The sequence below is a fragment of the Sinocyclocheilus grahami genome, unplaced genomic scaffold (genome assembly GCF_001515645.1).
Source record: "Sinocyclocheilus grahami isolate Dianchi unplaced genomic scaffold, SAMN03320097.WGS_v1.1 scaffold691.1, whole genome shotgun sequence".
In the NCBI taxonomy this organism is placed as follows: Eukaryota; Metazoa; Chordata; class Actinopteri; order Cypriniformes; family Cyprinidae; genus Sinocyclocheilus; species Sinocyclocheilus grahami.
The window spans coordinates 510,594-530,964 of NW_015505870.1; the positions used below are offsets into that span (position 1 = coordinate 510,594).

The 20,371-nt window shown below is 39.3% G+C and overlaps 1 protein-coding gene across 1 annotated transcript; it reads right to left on the minus strand.

Annotated features, from left to right (window-relative positions):
- Window positions 1-736: 736 nt before the first annotated feature.
- On the minus strand, window positions 737-16,465 carry LOC107559554 (85/88 kDa calcium-independent phospholipase A2-like). Its single transcript, XM_016243437.1, has 15 exons — window positions 16,240-16,465; window positions 15,704-15,919; window positions 15,197-15,377; window positions 14,920-15,107; window positions 14,741-14,837; window positions 14,475-14,657; window positions 13,449-13,557; window positions 10,551-10,641; window positions 10,309-10,472; window positions 10,000-10,150; window positions 7,424-7,560; window positions 6,330-6,484; window positions 2,438-2,605; window positions 2,226-2,299; window positions 737-1,083 (listed from the first exon to the last, which is right to left on the minus strand). Exons 1-15 carry the CDS (start codon window positions 16,446-16,448, stop codon window positions 939-941), a joined length of 2,268 nt encoding a protein of 755 aa, XP_016098923.1. The 5' UTR covers window positions 16,449-16,465; the 3' UTR covers window positions 737-938.
- Window positions 16,466-20,371: the final 3,906 nt, after the last annotated feature.

Below are 20,371 nucleotides of genomic sequence, written 5' to 3' on the forward strand. Positions count from 1 at the left end.
ATTTATTCATCAAAAATAAGACCAATTCCATGAAATTCCGTGTTATACAGTAAATTCCATTTTTATGACTGGATTCCATGATTCCGTCCATGTTTTCTGCATCGCGGAAATCATAGGGCCCTACTAATGTAGCAAACGAATATGATAAGCTCATTGTGAGAGTAAAAGACGAGGGCATTGATGTTTATTTGCTTAGCATTGAGTCTCTCCAAGTAGGTGACAACGTAGCGTTAAATCACCATTCAACAGACTCAAGCCACCACCGCACTGCCGTCTATTGGCCTGCAGAAAGATTCTAACTTTCAATCTGCTACGTTACTGACTGTACTGACAAACTATGCTGACACCGTGTCTGCGCTGCAACAGAACGCGTCAAAGCGACCGTTGAAAATCATTTGAACTTCTGTCAGCATGTCATAAATAGAACGAGGCATCAGTTTACTGAATCCGGTGTAGACAACATAATGGGTTCTATCCTACACCGGACGCAAGCGGCGAGACAAAATACAATAGAATTCTATTGATAATTTGAAGCAGAGGACTCGGGTGAAGTTTGAGCTCATCCGCGCATCTCTACACTACACTGACCTGGGTCCAGTAGCAAACAATGGCGCGCGCTCTGCTGGACAAACTAAGTAATTACACCATTCAGAAGCATTTAATGTGTTATATGTTCTGTAAAAAAAAAAACATTTAATATCGGCGGCATATTCACCGATACCGATATATCGGCGACAGGCTCATATTGGCCAATAATATCGGCTAAACGATATATCGGTCGGGCTCTAATATATATATTCTGCCTTTAAATTAATTGAACATGTCACAACAACGTACACACACTACTGTATTCAGATTCATTATTTGTATAGGATAAATCATTTATGCATATGAAGCCACCAAAACCCTCTTCATCGCCTTCAGTCTGGAAGCTGTTGTCAGAGCTGAAGTAGCTGCTGGCAGAGGGTCTGCATGACATCTCTGTGCTCGTACAGGTACATCTGAGTCTCCCACAGCATGTCAACTAACACAGCGTCACTGACCTCATCCAGCATCACCTCCTGAGACAGCTGAGGACTCATCCTGAAGCAGCAATGACATGAAATGTGAGAAGGATGGTAGGAAGGGAAAACGAAAAAAAAAAATGGTAATGAAATTGAATGAAAGGTAGAATTGAAAGGAAACAAAATGAAAGGGAGGAAAGAAATTAAAAGGACAGAAAGCAGGAAAACAGGAAGGAAAGATACAAAAAACATGAAATGAGTTTAAATCAAATGTAGGAATGAAGGAAACAAAAAGGAGGAAAATAAATAGAAGAAGGGAAGAAATTAATAAGTGAAAGGAATGAAGGAATTAAAATTTTAATTAAACAATAAAAAGGGAGAAATTAAGAAAAATAAGAAATTAAAAGGAGGAAGGAAGGTTGGGAAAAGGAAAGAAGGAGTTAAACAAAATTACAGAACAAGGGAAAATTAAATGAGAAGGATGGAAAGAAGGTAGGAAAAAAGGAATGAAGATAAATGAAATGAAAAAGGTGATATGAAGGAATAAATGAAAGTAAGGAAGAAATTATAAAGGGAAGGAAGGTAATAAAAAGCAGGAAGGAATGGAATGCATTAGAACGAAGTAAATGATAGAAAGAGGTGAAATTAGGAAGGAAGAAGGGAAGAAAGACAGAAAGGAAAAAAATGAAAGGTAGTAAGGAAGGAGGGAAGAAAGGAAAATGAAGGAAGGTAGGAAGTGAACGACGGATGAAGGAATGAAGGAACGGTGGAAAGAAGAAAGTAAAATAAAGGAAGGGAGGATGGAAGGAGGGAGAGAAGGAAAGAAAAGAATGGTAGGTAGGAATGAAGGAAAAAAAGACACGAAAGGAAGAAAAAAGGGAACGAAGGAAGGAAATGAATGACGGGGAGGAAGAAAGGAAATTATAGAAAGAAGAAATGAAGGAAGGAAGGAATGTAATGGATGTAAAAAAAAATAAATAAATGAAGGAAACAAAATGAAATGAAATGAAAGAAGTGGTGGGACATTGGAGGTCATAAGTCAGAAAAATAAAAGGACACAACGATGTATAAAAGAAGAGAATAGGAAGACATGAAATGACAGACACAAGGAAGAGAAGTCATAATTTCCTCGCAGAACAGAAAGAGTGCAGAGATTTACAGAAACCACAGCATAATTGTTCAAACGAGGCTGTGAATGAGGGTCAGTCGCTCACAACTGACCTGTGATAGTTTATATCGGCCATCTCACACCACGCTCGGGCTCGGTCCACTGCACAACCATCGGAGTCTGTACACTGACAAACATAAGAAGAAACATGACTCATGACTCACTCCAACCAACACACAAAAGTGCCAACAACTTGCACCTAAAACAATGGTACTTTTAAACAGGCAACTGGAGGTTTTTGTGAGGTTTGTACACGGAAACTCACACAGTCCACAAGCATCTTGCCCAGCTCTTTGACGCCAACGAAGGTCTTGGCCAGCTCCAGTGGATTTGAAGGCCTGAAAACATCTACCGAGTTCACCGCCACTTGAGGAGGTTTACCGGTGCCCAATGAGACGACCGCACCTAACCTGCACACTTCTGATTCACGCGCCTGATGGAGTGAGAAAAATATGCACGTATAACTAGAATACACTTACACCATTTCAAAAATGTCCAATAGATCCTAGTCAGGGTTGACATTGTGTTTCATTTAAAACAGAAAAGTAGTCTGTTTAACATCTTAACATCTGTTGACATCTTAAGCCTCCTGAATGGGCCAACATCCTGCAGAGTTCAGCTTCAACCGGCTCCTCCACACTTGCCAGGAAGTATCTAGTAAGTCTAAAGACCTTAATTAGCTGGTTCAGCTGTGTTTAAATAGGGCTAGAGCTAAACTCTGCAGGACACCGGCCCTCCAGAAACAGGTTTGGACACCCCTGTCTTGAGCCCAAAGTAGATTTTGGTTTTAACGCAAATGCTTAGCGCAGTGGTTCTTAATCCTGGTCCTCGCGACCCCCCCCCCCCGCTCTGCACATTTTGTAGATTTCTATTATCACTTCAGAGGTTTGTTCCATTCGACCATAAGTGCCCTACGAAGTGGACATCACAGGATATTCCGCCATGATTCCAGTTCCAAAGGAGCGTGTATGTTCCATTCAAAGGGCATTAAAGTGCGAGACACGTGGCTATTATGCAAATCTCATGATTACGGTTAACCCTTCACACTTTTGTAGTAAGTTGTCTGTGTGTGAAGATGCTGCAGGCAATGGTGTAGCGCAAGTCTGTGTTCTTAAGTTAAGTAAATTTCAGCCGATTTCCCGTGTGCAGGGAGTAAGGAGCAGTGAACACTGTGTAGGGACCATGTCAATCGGAACACACTTCATGCATGGAGCTCTATTCTAACAAGCTGTTTACTTGAATCAAGTGTTAAACAAGAGAGACATGCCAAATACGCAGAGCGGTGGGTCACGAGGATTAAAGGAGTGGTTGATCAGCTTTTTTCAAAAGTTTCATTGTGTTTATGGGGTGCAGTGTAACATGTTCATGCTTCGTTTAAAAAAAAAACAGCATTGTTTTCACATATTTTAACTTTATTCTACACCACTGTTTCTGTTCTCGTCAAACCGGTCTGTTGACTTCCTGATTCTATGAAGCCACTCCCTCAGAAATACGCAATGGGCTCAGATTGGTTAGCTGACCCAGTGTGTTGTGATTCGCTAACCGCAGAGTGCATGTTGTCCCGGAAACGTCATGCCCCCTTCCCATTACAGCCATCGTCGTAGTTCCTCCTGGCAGTTGCTGTTCCCGGGGGCGGGGTATGTAAACAACGGGGTTAGTGATGTCACAAACCCGGGAAGAAGCTCGTTGTAGTCCCTACCACCCTTTTGTAGTCCTTAAAAGAAAATATCTCCCTTTGCATTGAACGTCGTAACTTTGCCGACATTGTTTATGCTCTAACAATAACATTACACACTAACTAAAGTTAAAAAGTGAAATCATGGCTTAACATGTGTGTACAGCCAATAGTCAACCCCAGTTGACAGCGTGCACAAACAGAGGCACTCAACACATGCGCACTAGAAAGTTTCATCCTTGTCAAGTGTCTGTATTATTTCTCTCCAGAAGTTGACAAAAAAGTGAAATAAATAAATAAATATACAAAGAAAAGTAAAATAAATAAATGATTTATACTTGTACTTCCTTATATATATATTTTTATTTTTTTCCACATTTATTTTTTCTTTTATTTATTTATACATTTAGTTATTTCCACATTTATTTATTTATTAGGCAGACTCTATGGTACGCATAATAGGTAAATACTCACCGTTAACCTAGGCCTGTCGCGATAATTAAATAACCGTCTAATCACGATTATTTGATCTAATCTGAAACGCGATTATTTGATTCTTGTCTGAAACAACCATGATTATTGTGCTATAAATCGCACAATAGTCGCACAGCAGGGCAGTGATACATTTTAGTAGCTCGACTGGAAAAAAACAATAGCCCGGGATGTCGGGCATGGATTTTGCAAGTCCTGAATCGCCAAAGCCCTAAAACAAACAATTAATCGCAATAACCGTGACTATTTTTTAGACAATTAATCGTCAGCCAAATTTCATAATCGTGACAGTCCTACAGTAACCAAACACTTTTCACCTGTTTCAGGATCTCTCACGGTTTACATAAATATAGAAATAAATGCCTAAGTAAATACATGTGGAAATAAATACATGTATAAATAAATAAAAGAAAAACTAAATAAATGTGGTGGGAAAAAATTAAACTTACATAAATAAGGAAATAAAATAATTTAAAAAATGTTTTACTTTTCTTTGTGTGTGCGCATACACACATATATATATATATATATATATATAAAATTTCATAATCGTGACAGTCCTACAGTAACCAAACACTTTTCACCTGTTTCAGGATCTCTCACGGTTTACATAAATATAGAAATAAATGCCTAAGTAAATACATGTGGAAATAAATACATGTATAAATAAATAAAAGAAAAACTAAATAAATGTGGTGGGAAAAAATTAAACTTACATAAATAAGGAAATAAAATAATTTAAAAAATGTTTTACTTTTCTTTGTGTGTGCGCATACACACATATATATATATATATATATATATATAGCCTTTTTACATTTCTTTGTATATTTATTTATTTCTAATTTTGTCAGGTTTGGAATTCCATAGTTGTTATTCTGTCTCTTCAGTTTCTTTTGCTTGACTGTGAAACAACTTCCCAGGCCAGTGCTGCCACCTTGCAAACCAACTTTGAAATATTGTACTTGGAACAAACATTAGGTGCATTTTCTTCAGATGGCGAAATTTAACACACAAATAAATACCAAAGTATACTTTGGGCTTTAGGACACATCTGCTTTTCAAAACCCATTAATCAACTGGATTTGTTGGGATGTACGATTTCTCTGCTCAATTTTTATATTATACTAACTAAAACCCATTGTACGAAATATTGTTGATATTACAATGAAACATGATGTAGTCAATTACATTTCTAGCTAAAAGTGAGTCTTGAACAGGTAATTCTTTTGACCAAATTTGTGAATCAGACCTGTGCCTTCAGGGCTTTGTTGTACTGGTGTATTTCTGTCATGGCATCTAGCGTTGGGTTATTGGCCAGCAGCCCTCCATCCAGAAAACGGCCCATTGGTCGAAAGTAAGTGGGAGCAGCTCCACTGGATCGGGCGGCACGCCAAACTAATTGCTCTGAGAGAAAGAGGATGTGACTGAGCGGGAGAACCAAGAGTGCACAAGTTGATTAGCCTCCCAGAAACAAACTAACGACCGCTTAGTTCCAACGTGAGGTACGACTTGCGCATCCAACACTAGAAATCGTGCATACTGTGACCTTTCTGTTCCTTTGTATATTTATTTATTTCTAATTTTGTCAGGTTTGGAATTCCATAGTTGTTATTCTGTCTCTTCAGTTTCTTTTGCTTGACTGTGAAACAACTTCCCAGGCCAGTGCTGCCACCTTGCAAACCAACTTTGAAATATTGTACTTGGAACAAACATTAGGTGCATTTTCTTCAGATGGCGAAATTTAACACACAAATAAATACCAAAGTATACTTTGGGCTTTAGGACACATCTGCTTTTCAAAACCCATTAATCAACTGGATTTGTTGGGATGTACGATTTCTCTGCTCAATTTTTATATTATACTAACTAAAACCCATTGTACGAAATATTGTTGATATTACAATGAAACATGATGTAGTCAATTACATTTCTAGCTAAAAGTGAGTCTTGAACAGGTAATTCTTTTGACCAAATTTGTGAATCAGACCTGTGCCTTCAGGGCTTTGTTGTACTGGTGTATTTCTGTCATGGCATCTAGCGTTGGGTTATTGGCCAGCAGCCCTCCATCCAGAAAACGGCCCATTGGTCGAAAGTAAGTGGGAGCAGCTCCACTGGATCGGGCGGCACGCCAAACTAATTGCTCTGAGAGAAAGAGGATGTGACTGAGCGGGAGAACCAAGAGTGCACAAGTTGATTAGCCTCCCAGAAACAAACTAACGACCGCTTAGTTCCAACGTGAGGTACGACTTGCGCATCCAACACCAGAAATCGTGCATACGGTGACCTTTCTGTTCCACACACACACTCTCTCTCTCTCACACACACACACACACACCTTCATCCGTCACCTTTCTACGCTTTCTGGGAGGTCGAGTATATCCTAATACCAAAAGATCTTCGTCCTCCCACCCTGCAACAGTCACAATGAAGCTTTACGCATTATTTGAGATTGAGGATAACTAAGAAACCAAGAGCATGAACATGAGCGTTTTCACCGGCACAAAGATAATTAGCGCAACAACATCCCGAGAACGAAAGTACACAAGAGATTTACCCTTCGGCACAGTAAGGGGTTGAAATGTGGCTGTAGATGTGTATGGAGGGTCTCTTTGCAGGGCTGGTGGGTCGTAATTACGAAACAGATGCAGTTCACCAGGATGTCTGTCTGCAAGAACGCTAGTCACCATTACTCTGAGAAAAACAGACAGAAGATGTATTAAAAACAAGCCTTTTCTGAAGGATATGTGGGATGTTGGCTTGTGCAAAACGCACTGGCCCTGTTCTAAATGATATTATCGTGCATACCGTTCTCTCTCTCACACACACACACACTCTCTCTCTCTCACACACACACACACACACCTTCATCCGTCACCTTTCTACGCTTTCTGGGAGGTCGAGTATATCCTAATACCAAAAGATCTTCGTCCTCCCACCCTGCAACAGTCACAATGAAGCTTTACGCATTATTTGAGATTGAGGATAACTAAGAAACCAAGAGCATGAACATGAGCGTTTTCACCGGCACAAAGATAATTAGCGCAACAACATCCCGAGAACGAAAGTACACAAGAGATTTACCCTTCGGCACAGTAAGGGGTTGAAATGTGGCTGTAGATGTGTATGGAGGGTCTCTTTGCAGGGCTGGTGGGTCGTAATTACGAAACAGATGCAGTTCACCAGGATGTCTGTCTGCAAGAACGCTAGTCACCATTACTCTGAGAAAAACAGACAGAAGATGTATTAAAAACAAGCCTTTTCTGAAGGATATGTGGGATGTTGGCTTGTGCAAAACGCACTGGCCCTGTTCTAAATGATATTCATGAGTACCAATCTGAAAGCTAAAATGTAAGTCACTGTAAGTCCACAAGTTCATATGAAGTGTGCCATTTGGGACAGGACCAACGGTGCCAGTTGGTGTTTCGTTAAGGTGCTTGGGGGGTGCCTACGAGCTATCAGGCATTTGGTATTCTTTTCGCTAAGGCATTGTGAAGGAGTTATGGCTATAGTTGCTAGGGCATTACAAAGGAGTAGTAGGGTGTTGCTAGGGTGTTGCTAAGGGGTGTTCAGAGTCGTCACAAAAGACTTTATGGGTGGTTGCATTGCTAGGGTGTACTGGGCCGTTACTAAGGCATAGCTAGAAAATGTAGTGTTTGCCATGTTATTTTAGGTCAGGGGTCGGCAACCCGTGGCTCTTTCATGCCTCCGCGGTGGCTCCCTGTAGCATGGGCACAGAATACGCGGGGGACATGTTCCCCCAACTTTGAATAAAACCTAAACTATTCCCGTTCATGAAGACGTTTTATTCATATCCAAAACGATATGAACATTACGGAGCACTCAACACTCTCATTCAGTGTATATTTCATTTATACTCCAAGCCAGAGAGCTCTCTCGCACAGAAAGTCCAAAACAGACTCATAGAAGTAGTAATAACTTATGATGTGCCAGGAAATCCCAAATATGGACAAAGGCATCCAGCTATTGCTGTTGCCAAGCTGAATAACAAGCATAAACCATAACTGATGAAACGTGAAGACAATAAACGATTGCGACAATATATGGTTTATGTGTTTCAAGACATGAAACTTTTTTTTTTTGTAAATTAGACAAACATACATAAATAAAATAATAATAATTATTATTATTACTACTACACTTGACATTTCTGTCTCCCTCACTTCTGAAATGATTGCTGCGCCCCTGCCCTGTAACATAACTGAATATAAAACTTTAGTTATATGCTCTTATCATTTTCATTTTAGGAATTGAAGAGGTTTTGTGGCTCCACATGAATTTTATTCGGTGGGAAAGGGGCCAAAATGGCTCTTTTGATGTTGGAGGTTGCAGATCCCTGTTCAAGATGGTTGCTAGGGCATTACTAGGTGGTTAACAGGGTATCGTAGTTTTTTTTGCTTGAACATTGTTATGGTGTTCGGGTGGCTGCTAGGCAGAGGTTGCCTTTGTAATTTGGTGGCCTATTTAAAAAAAAAAAAAAACCTCCAGAGGAAAAGGCTGCTTCCATTGTCAGGGTGTTGCTAGGTTAGTATGGTTGGTGGTGTGTTCAGGGTCATCACTAAGATATTTCTAAGGAGTTCTGGGTGGTTGCTATAGTAGGGCATTGCTAGGGTGTACCAGTTTGTTTCTGGGGCATTGGAAATTCTTGCTATATTTGCTAGGTTTTAGGTGGTTGTTAGGGTGTTCTGGTTCTTTGCAAGGTCATAGCTAAGGAGTTCTGTTTGCTGGGCAGTTGTTAGGGTGTTTCGGGTGGTTTTAAGAACATTAATATGATGTTGTGAACTGATGCATGGGTATTTAGGCTGGTTGCCAGAACATTGGCAGTAAGGGCATTGCTAGGTTCTGAGTGGTTGCATGTGTGTTTTGGGTGGTTGCCAAGCAGTTGTTAGGGCGATCTGAGTGGTTTCTAAGTCATTGCTTGGTCACTGAAAGGATGTTCTGGGTCTTTGAAAGAGAATAAGTAAAAAGTTCTGAGTAGTTGCGAGGCAGTTGTTAAGGTGTTTCACGTGGTTGTATGGGAATTACTATGATGTTCTGAGTGGTTGCATGAGTGTTTAGGGTGGTTGCCAGAGCGTTAGCAGTAGGTAGCTGATGCAATGCTCTCATTATTTTGGGGAGCAGCTGCATGGGTAGTTGGGCATTTGCAGTTGTTAGGGTATTTCGAGTGTTGCTAGGGCATTACTTGAGTTTTGGGTCATTGCTAAGTAATAATAAAATGTTCTGAGTCTTTGCTAGGGACCAGCTAGGAAGTTCTGAGTGGTTGCTAAGAAATTATCAGGGCATTTCGGGTGGTTTCAAGGACATTGCTAGGTTCTGAGTCGTCGCATGTGTGTTTTGGGTGGTTACCAAGCTGTTGTTAGGGTGATCTGAGTGGTTGCTAGGTCATTGCTTGGGTATTCTGGTGATTGATATGGCATAGCTTGATTGGTAGTGGCCAGGCAGTTGTTAGGGTGTTTTAGATGATTGCACGTGGTTACATGGGTGTTTTTGGGGTGGTTGCCAAGCAGTTGTTGATCTGAGTGGTTGCTACAGCATTGTTTGGGTATTCTGCTGATTTACAGGGCATTGCTACGCAGTTGTTGTTGGGTGTTTTCATGCTGTTTGGTTTCGTTAAAATCCCAAACCTTAAATATAAGTACCTGGGGTGAGTGACATCCGTCATCTTGGTATTTTCTCCAAACTCATTCTTGAGAAATTCCTCCAGAGGGCCAGACTCATACGGCCGAGAACCTTTAAATACCTGTTCCTTCATCCTGAAGTACAGACAGCGCAGATACTCCATCGATTTACCTGCTCACGAATACAACAAACACAATTATACTGATGCATGTACACACAGTCACCAAGAAAATATTTTATAATTATATCAAGGATCTTTCTGTTCTGGATCCTGATTGGTCAATCCGGTGTTATGAATGTACGTAAATAGTAAATACTACAACAAATACCGTGTACAATAGCTAGGGCCAGTATGCCGCCAGTGCTAGTCCCAGACACCCAGTCAAAGAGTTCCCTGATGGGCCGTCCTGCTTCTTTCTCCAAAGCGATCAACATCTGGATCAGAACCAGTCCCTTTATTCCACCACCATCTAGACACAGCAATCTGTCCATTCTTGAGGAAAAGAAAAGCAAGTGAGCGATCAATTCTGTGTAGGCTTGTTCTCATCAATGTTAAATGTATGTAACATACTTCTTGCTTCCTGTCTTGAGCCCATCGACCTCTGCAAATCCACGACTCATGGCCGTGACAGCTGCCGCCACGTGCATGATGTCATCAAACCCTATGGACCAATTATGGGAAAGATAGGAGAGCAGTGAACCAAACTGATGGCAGGTTGACTATCATAGATTTGCAATACCTAGATACCGCTGTTGCAATAAGTGATACGCAAGCATGGCCGTCAAACTGGAAAGGTCAATATCCACCAGTAAAAACACATGCTGACGCAAACACAAGTGATGACGCAACAAGCACCATGCTTTATCAGCATGCATTTATCATCAACTGTGAAACACTACCCTCTTTTGTCTCGCCGGTTTACATCATAGGCTATACAGTGTCATGGCATTTATGTTGGTGTAATTATAGTAGGTTGGTGAGTGATTGTTTGAGTGCAACCCAAAATGTTGACCTTTCCAAGATGGCAGCTGCTACTGACAAATCTGAATGATTCAAATGGGCCATCTAGGTATGTAAATCCGGTTTCTATGACCACAGGAAGTTTTATCCCCTCAATTAAAAATTAAGGAAGGAAAAAAGAGAGGACACAATTTTGGTGGCCATTAAGTACTAATTTAAATTGATATTTAAATTACAATAATTTAAGTTAATTTAAATAGTAATAATTGTAATACTTAAATGATAATCATTTTAATTAGTATTTAAATTTGTACATTATGTTCCAGAAAGCAGTCAGCATATTTATTCTACCTTATAAAATACCTTGTAGTGGAGAAGGCACTCCCAGAATGCTCTGCATTGAGTTCAGCTAAAATATTCATCCAAATGGTGGACAAAATCAATAGAAATGTCAATTTACTCATGTGCCAAAATGTACTTATTTTTTTACAGAATATTTCTGCATTTTACACGAATTAGAGTGTCATGTTGTTAGCTTAGCAACATGCTAACGCCAAAACATTATTAAAATCAATTCGTGAGCCGAGTCTTCAGTGCTCTTCATGTGAGGAACCCCATTTGTATAACGCATGAGCTGTTGCCCATGTAGAACGTTCCAAATCGGCCACTCATCAGCCTATGTAGGCAGTAGCTAACCAGGTTTTGGAACAAAGTCACACTTGTTCTTCTGAACACTACTGAAATAACAACATAAAAAGTACAGAAGACGACTGAAGGACAGAGGTGAAATACTGGCAGGAAAGCGGAAAGTTTGGGGGCGGGGGCTTTACCTATGCCAGGAGGCGGAGCTTTGTTGACACTGAGGATAGGGCTGTTGAGGGAGGGCGGGTGACACCGCTCGGCCCCTACACTACACAGCATGTTCAAGAGCACCTTACGGTTGGGCCCTTCAGCATAAATGCAGGATTAGACACACGCATGCCGTAACACCCACACCATACACATGGAAGACAGAAAGAGTATGCGTTAACTGAATGCATGAATGAGAAAACAAGAGCATGACATTTCATTCTTGTAGTCAAAAACTTAGATGTGCAAAAACCATCATGACACGCAGGCTGTTACATAGTTTGTGGTGAAGCTCTCACAAGAATTAATACAACCAATCAAAACATCAGGACCTATCAGACAGCTTCTGCCAGTTTTTCCAGAGAATAGCATAAGCTCCTTATGATGCTGAAGACATTTGCCCCCTCTTTTCTATTTAAAATCGTCTAGAACTTTTTGTGATTAATAACAAAAATAAATACTTACATACACACATATTTTTAAAATAAATAAATAAATACATTTAAAATTTCAAATAAATAAGTTTATTTTTTAAAGAAACACAATTTTAACAAATATTTAATTTGAATTTTAAATTTTAATTAAATGAAAAATATATTTAAATAAATAATAAACAAATAATACAAAAATAAACTCCTGGTGGCTTTATACACATGAAATGTGCTATGACTGGCTGAGAAATTAAACACTTTAAAACACATTTAAAGCAAAACAAAAGCAAATCATTAGTGTGTCAACAAATGAACAACACACAAACCGCTCGGCCCCTACACTACACAGCATGTTCAAGAGCACCTTACGGTTGGGCCCTTCAGCATAAGTGCAGGATTAGACACACGCATGCCGTAACACCCACACCATACACATGGAAGACAGAAAGAGTATGCGTTAACTGAATGCATGAATGAGAAAACAAGAGCATGACATTTCATTCTTGTAGTCAAAAACTAAGATGTGTAAAAACCATCATGACACGCAGGCTGTTACATAGTTTGTGGTGAAGCTCTCACAAGAATTAATACAACCAATCAAAACATCAGGACCTATCAGACAGCTTCTGCCAGTTTTTCCAGAGAATAGCATAGGCTCCTTATGATGCTGAAGACATTTGCCCCCTCTTTTCTGTTTAAAATCGTCTAGAACTTTTTGTGATTAATAACAAAAATAAATACTTACATACAAACATATTTTTAAAATAAATAAATACATATTTAAAATAAATAAGTTTATTTTTTAAAGAAACAATTTTAACAAATATTTAATTTGAATTTAAAATTTTAATTAAATGAAAAATATATTTAAATAAATAATAAACAAAATAAACTCCTGGTGGCTTTATACACATGAAATGTGCTATGACTGGCTGAGAAATTAAACACATTTAAAGCAAAACAAAAGCAAATCATTAGTGTGATTTGTGACTTGCATTGTGTGCTGTTGCTCAGTTGTACATATGCATATCAACTCAATTTATGGTGGTTTACGGTTAGATAATGTTATGCTTGCATGCAAACACCTCAAAAGTTGTCATGCAGCACACTTAAACAAAGGGCTCTGTGACACTGTGCAACCAGAAATTTAAAAAGAGCTTGAATACATTGGCGACTGTTCTGTTAGCCTTCAATTGGGTGTCTAATCTCACATCTCTTTCTCTCTCACCCTTGCTGGTACGGGCTGCGATGAGTCCTGGTGTCTCTCCCAGGTCATTGTGAACTTCGACATCTGCTCCAAACACCATGAGAGCTTTGATCAGGTCCATGTGGTCCAACTGAGGGTCCAGAGGTTACAGCATACAAGAAAAAAACAGAAAAAAGTGCTCTCTATACCAACAATTTCTGTTAACTTTAAAAACTTTATAATTATTCAGTCAATTAGAGTGTGATCACAGTTACCCTAAGAAGATCTTAAAATGTTCCATTTTATCTTTTGAAATATAAGAACGTCACACTGTTTCACAATTGAATTGTACTTATCTTTCTGATAAATAAAACTACTACAATTTCTTTCATTGAAATAAAGCTAAAATTAAATAAAATATTAATATTAAATGAAAATCAAAAATTTGTCTAAGTATAACCGGTTTAAGATGAAGTACTAATTAAAAGTATTAATTTGTAAGTACTAAATTAAAGTTAAATAGAAATAGAAATATTTAAAAAAAGAAAAAATATATACAAAGACTAAAATGTAAATAAAATTTAAATGAAAACAGAAAATATAAAAAGCAAATTAAAAATATTTAATTAAATTTCATAAATATGAAAATTACACCGTACCAGATAATTTTACCCCATATTATCATGACAAAAAAAGAAAAAAAAATTTGCCAAAAATTATTACCATAATGCAATTTTAAAATTTTACATTTGAGATTTTTAAAATTTTCAATAAAGGTGTTTTATTTTTAGTCATCATGCAATATATATGAACTTTCATTAATCAATACACATAAATGCATATTACTAATAAATAATAATAATTTTGTAATGATAATAATAATAGTTATTGTTTTACTAAAATTATTATTTAACCATCATTACTGTAATACAATTATTTTTAATAAAAATTGCATAAATTACAGGCAGATTTTTTTTCATATTTAATTTTTATATTTTTACATCTAGATTGAGGTGAAATATGAGCCAGAAATGTTCTTGACAGGCTTTATGAAATCCTCTCTCATACCTTCATGGCGAGGTGCAGTGCTGTGTTTCCATCCTGACCCTTAATGTTGGGGTCGGCTCCGTGGGTCAGCAGCGTCATTGCGGCCTCAAAGCGCCCCCTCTTTGTCAGGATGTGTAACGGACTCTCTCCGGTCTTGCTCAGGTAGTTGATGCTACATCCTCGGTCCAGCAGCACACGGCTCATCTAGAGAGAGAAAACACAGGACGGTCATACAACTAACACTTTCAATTCCTCAAGCACAAAAAACAAAGGGAAGTGTTTCTGACCTCAGCAGTCTTGGCCCAGTGAAGAGGCGTTCCGCCATAAATCGGATCCTGCGCCAGAAGTTGATTTGGGTTGGTGTTTAAAATTGCTTCTGCACAACTAGGAGGAGTGAGACGCGTGAGTTAGAAGCCTGCATGTGAATTATCAATTAAAAAGCAAAGAGAAGATTCTTGTCCTGCACCTTTTCTCACTAAACTTCATGACGGTGTGGATTGGATAGCCATTGCTTCCCATGATGTCACAGCGTGCTCCGCCCCCCAGCAGGCCCTTGACCACCTCGACCCTCCCGAGACGGCATGCAATGTGCATTGGTGTTTCCCCGGCGGCGTTCAGCTCATTCACACCCATGCACATCTGTGCACACAAAACCTACGAGCAACAAAAATAAAATACACAATCATAGACACTCGAATTTGGCATTCAGCAGATAGTATGTAAGCCCTAAGTTGACCTCTCACCTCTATAACACCAGCAGAGTCTTGTTTAGCAGCGCAGTGCATGGGCGTCTCTCCGTTCTTGTCCTTGATGTCCGTGCGAGCCTGACACTCCTCCAGGAGCTCTCGCATGCAGCCCACATCTCCTCTCTCGCACGCCAGGTGCAGCGGGGTCTGACCCTGGGCGTCACGGGCATTCATCTGACTGCAAGGGGCCACAAACAATCACAATGTTTAACATTTTGTTCTTGATTTAATGTTTATAATCGGACTCAGAGATTTATTTATTTTTTTTACATAAGGTTAGTTTAAAAATGGCCAGGTTTTTATAAACGCAATATATATATATATATATATATATAATATAAATATATATATATAATATAAATATAAAAATAATATAAAAATAATGCTTATATATATATTTTTTTTTTTAAATAGTACATTTAATATAATTAAAAATAGAATGTGGAAACTTCTCAGATACAGCGTACGTGACCTTTTAACTTTGTCCTTTTCTAGATATCTCACCTCAAAACGTAATTGTGTTTGAGACAGTCTCTCAGTCCAGTATCCACAGCGACGTGAGCCGAGCTCCAGTCGGGGTGATTCCGCACACAGTCTACGATTGGCTGGAACGTTTCAGGTTTCAGCGGTGGGCGGAGCATCTCATAAAATGGGCGGAGTTTGAGGGCATACTGAGGGAACCAATTCATGGCGTCATCCTCTGAAGCAACCTGGAACATCCTAAGCACAAAGAGAGCAAATTCACAATTCTGGAAACCCACGTATGATGAGCTAATGAAGTGGATGACAATGGAAAGCCATATTCAGGGTGGTGGCGTTATTTAACGAGAGTGTGGATCCACAATGGTTCTTTGTGGTCAAGGCTTCCCACTGCTAGTTACAGTCATGTGCTGATGGGAAAGCAAACTTATTCGAAATACTGTGAAGCAATATGGGAGTTTTTGCAAAATTATGATGAAATCAGAGGACCGTTGTGACTTTTGCAGGAATCCAATTTATGGGTCGCGCTGTATTGTGAAGCTTAACTAAAAGGGTCTCACCTCAGAGCCACAGATGAAGACTCGGGGCAGAGAAGCAGGCAGTCCCACGAATGGCTCTGTTGGTTCCTGTACAGGACCAGCCTGCCCTCCTGTTTCAGTAGCACTTTGCCATTATAATCCGACAGCTGCACATCCCTCACACGGTACGGGTTGGAGAACAAAGTCGACACGGAGCTCACCGTGTCCAATATACGGCCCAGGAACTGCATGGTGACCTGGGTAAGAGAGGGAAGTGGAAAGCTTTACACATTATCATCCTGTTCAAAAGTTTACTCTTAATGCATCAGTAAATGTTTTGACCTTTTCTTATTGTTATGTATGAGTCCCTTAATTGTCCTCAGTTTGAAAAAAATGGATCTCAAAATCATAGTCACTGTTGGAAAGGGTTTATATGCAGAAGATGTTGGAAAACCAAAGAATGTGCAGGAGCTGGAGGATTTTTCAGAAGAACAGTGCTCAGTTTAACTGTGTGTGTATAAATATAATATATACATTGTGATGGACGATGTCATCGGTGGGCGGGGTTAGGGGTGTGCCCGAAGCGTGAATCCGTATGCAGAAATGCATGGAAAACAAATAACGCGTTCTACGGACCCACTAAAGGGACATGGTTAGCCGCTTGCTAGCGGTAGACTGTTACATTACATTACATGAAAGTTAATTTGCCACATACACAAGAGTAAGGAGAGATGACTGATAGGACGATGGCGAATGATTTGCAGATCCTGAGCACCACTGACAAATATCTAATCTTGTAAAATGTGTGGTAGGTACTGCCGCTGCATAGTATAGAGCCTGTGTGATCGCGAATCTCGAAAGTTAATGTAAAATGAGAGCGCGCATTCGAAAGCAGTTTCAATGCCCTGCATATTAGTATCCTCCCTGATGGCCGCAATTTATATACAGTAGAATTACCCAACAATATAATTGCGAGAGAAAGTATTGAAATATTTTTTTTTATCCTCCCATCTCGTAGGCTATTTATTCCCTTTTGGGGTTCCATAGTACACAATTTTCTTTCCGAACACCGAGTTGGAATGCGGCAGATTGCAGGGGGGTATGGGGGATCAGCCATCAGCAATGGACGGCCCAACCCTACTACACACACACATTATATTATATTATATTATATTATATATATATATATATATATAAACTTTGATAAAAGTCCTATGCAAAACACCTGCCAGAGATGAAGGAAAAAGAAAAGGGGAGGAAAAAGAAAAATTAGGAGAGCGAAGGTTATTGGTTTAAATGTGTCAAATTACTTGCTCCAAGATTTAGCATCTGTCAGGGCATTTAGGAATATGTCCCACCCGTAAAAAGCCATAGACTCCACCCACAACTCAGCCCATTGCCCCGCCCAGCCCTCTGTGGCAGAAGCCTTACAGGAAGCAGCATTCTGGGCTAAGTTCCCTCTGTAGCCACGTCTCGCTTGGCTGAAGCCCAGGCTCACAGGCGGCGGACAATAGTAGGTTTCAACCACAAAAAGTTAGCGTTTACAGTACCTTTTCCTTCTCCATGACGGGACCTAAAACTCAGAGATGTCTAAATCTCAGCATGTGCTTTGAAGAGGACCTTAAAGATGCCTACAAAGTCCTGTAGCCTTCGTATACATCTATGAGTAAATCAAGTGTCTACTTGAATACATTTTTTCCTCCTCCTATTTTCAACACACATCTGTTTGTGCTTAGAGTGACGTTGCTAAGATGATCCTCCAGTGCTAAAGAATAGAATAAATCTCATCCCTCTCTGCAGCCACATGTGAGATCCAGGCATGGTGGGAAGAGGGCCACCAGACGGCTGCTAGGGGAAAAAATAAAGCAGAAGAAGTGGGTGGGATTTGATAGAAACCAGGGTCAAAGTTCATACCCTTGAAGGTCAACGTTAGCAGCTGCTACAGTGGCCTGGGTGTTTTTTTTCCCCCTTGAAATGTGCAGTGACACCATCCATATAGCAGTTAATTTTACCTTGGATGAAAAGTTTGAAACATATTCAGACACTTTTTGTTTATAAACAAATGCGATTACCTGCATTTATTCACTCAACCCAGGTCCAGGATCAGTCTGTTTTGCTCTATTTTGCTGAAGAAACCTGATCACATACCTGTAGTTCTTCCCAGAGGAACTTTCGGCCCCAGAGGGCTTTAAATTTCAGACTGTGATGCAGAAGTTTTCTCCATTAGACTGAAGCTCCTCCTTTCCATGGGTGATGACCCTGCACATGGCAGAATACATACAATCAAGGGTTGAGCACTAACATACCAGCCCTAGCATTGGCAACATGGCACAAAGCGGTCACTCTTGGCTGCAACAGCATATGACTTGTTTTTATTCTTTATAGGCCATGATCAAAGACAGCTAAAGGCTTCTTGGCCTACACCCTTAAAATGAGTTTTAGCTGAAACCGGCATGCAAATTATATACTAAGTGAAAGTCAAGCAAAATACATTCAATTTAGGTTCACTAAATGTGCTTAGCATTTCAACATAGCAGATATGCTTAGCTATTCGCAACAAAACAGGCTCAAATCGGATGAATCCTACAAATTGTCACTTTCAGAATAATTAAGAAGAACCTTGTTAAATTGCTGTAATATTTCATAAAACTATACATATTCAAATATTTTTGTTGCTTATAGGTAATTATGCTATAACATAACATAACATAACATAATACAAACACGTGTGTGAACACGGATAACTAATTATCAATATCTATTAAACTATTTATATAAATGATTCTAGCCCTTTGTCAATGTCCCAGTGTCGTGTGGCCGAAATGTTTGGGTAGAGGATGAAATTACTACGTGCTGTGTGTCACGTGTGAGTGGCATTACGTGACTCCATAGTTCAACTTTAGTTTCTGCATTTCGCTGCCCTGACCTGCAATCATGAATAAACAGTCTCTGCCCATTACAGATTGAGAGCAGGAGCCTGTGAGATGAAATGCATGAGAGAAAAGCATTAGCTGCAAAAACAGATTCCACTTTAGTTTTTAACATTACGTCTAAAATGGGGAGACCTTCTCCTGACCACACCACAAAAATGTAAGGAACGCCTTGTTCCTTTAGAATAGCCTTTCTCTCTGCCACTTTCTCTCTCTTTTTCTCAAATTTCTCTTCTCTGTCAATTCAAAATGCAACTGAGTTTACAAAAGCACACAAACATATGCGCTCAGTTCTAAAACCCAGTGAGCTGCCACTGTAGGCATAATTTAAGGCATCATAGACGGACACCCAAAGTGAAGACTATTCCAAAAGTTAGATACCTAAGATACCTCGAGTTTTGGAGTTGCATACATCTTTCAATGTATAGAAAATCCCAGAATGCATTGCTACGAGCTCAGTGAAAATAAATAAATAAGAAGAAGAAATAAAAAAAAATCTAGACAAACCTAAAGAAGTATATAGTGTTCATTCTAAATAAATATTCCAAATCATATAGAATTATTCTGAATATTTAAATATATTTTACATTATATTCTATATTTCTCTATAAATATGTGTGAATCACAAGATTCTGCATAAAATTCAAATTCATTCAATACTGAAATTGATCAATAAAATCTTAAAGTGATTAAAAACAGACAATTTACCCCAAATGTTTGAGCGAAAAATGACTTGAAAAATCCATTAATCTAGTATTGAAGGAATTGTGGGTGAAATCTGAGCTCCACAGGTCAGGATTGCTCCAAATGGTACACATTTAACCAATCATGACCATATTTAGATTCTGGCTAGTAGAAGCAATCCAGAAACCAAGAGACAAAGCAAGAAAATATGGCTTTCCGATAACGTGGCAGTGTGACGTACCAAGCCTCGAGGAAAATCCACACTGCTGAAGAGGAAAATAAAGATGAGACACACAGAAAGAGAGAGATGAAGACAAAACCATAAATGTGATACAATGCAAAACACAGTAAAAATGACTTTAAGCTCACATTCTCCAGAAGAAGAGAGAAAGAGAGGGAGGAAGGAAAAGTTCAGTGTCACTTCAGACACATATTGCTTAAATTAAACGGCAGAGAATGGGAGGGGGAAGAGGCTTTGAATTCTTTTCCATTGAGATCAGCTCTTTACTGCCTCTCTGACCAGTCTGAGAGAGAAGCCTCTACTGTCAGGCAGCTCTCAT

What these genes read in the sequence shown, in the direction of transcription:
- LOC107559554 (XM_016243437.1), bottom strand. Translation starts at nt 16,448, where the DNA reads ATGCAGTTCCTGGGCCGTATATTGGACACGGTGAGCTCCGTGTCGACT. An exon ending in TCTTCATCTGTGGCTCTGAG is followed by an intron (nt 15,920 to 16,239) that starts GTGAGACCCTTT and finishes CTTTGTGCTTAG; the next exon opens with GATGTTCCAGGTTGCTTCAG. An exon ending in ACTCTGCTGGTGTTATAGAG is followed by an intron (nt 15,108 to 15,196) that starts GTGAGAGGTCAA and finishes TGTTGCTCGTAG; the next exon opens with GTTTTGTGTGCACAGATGTG.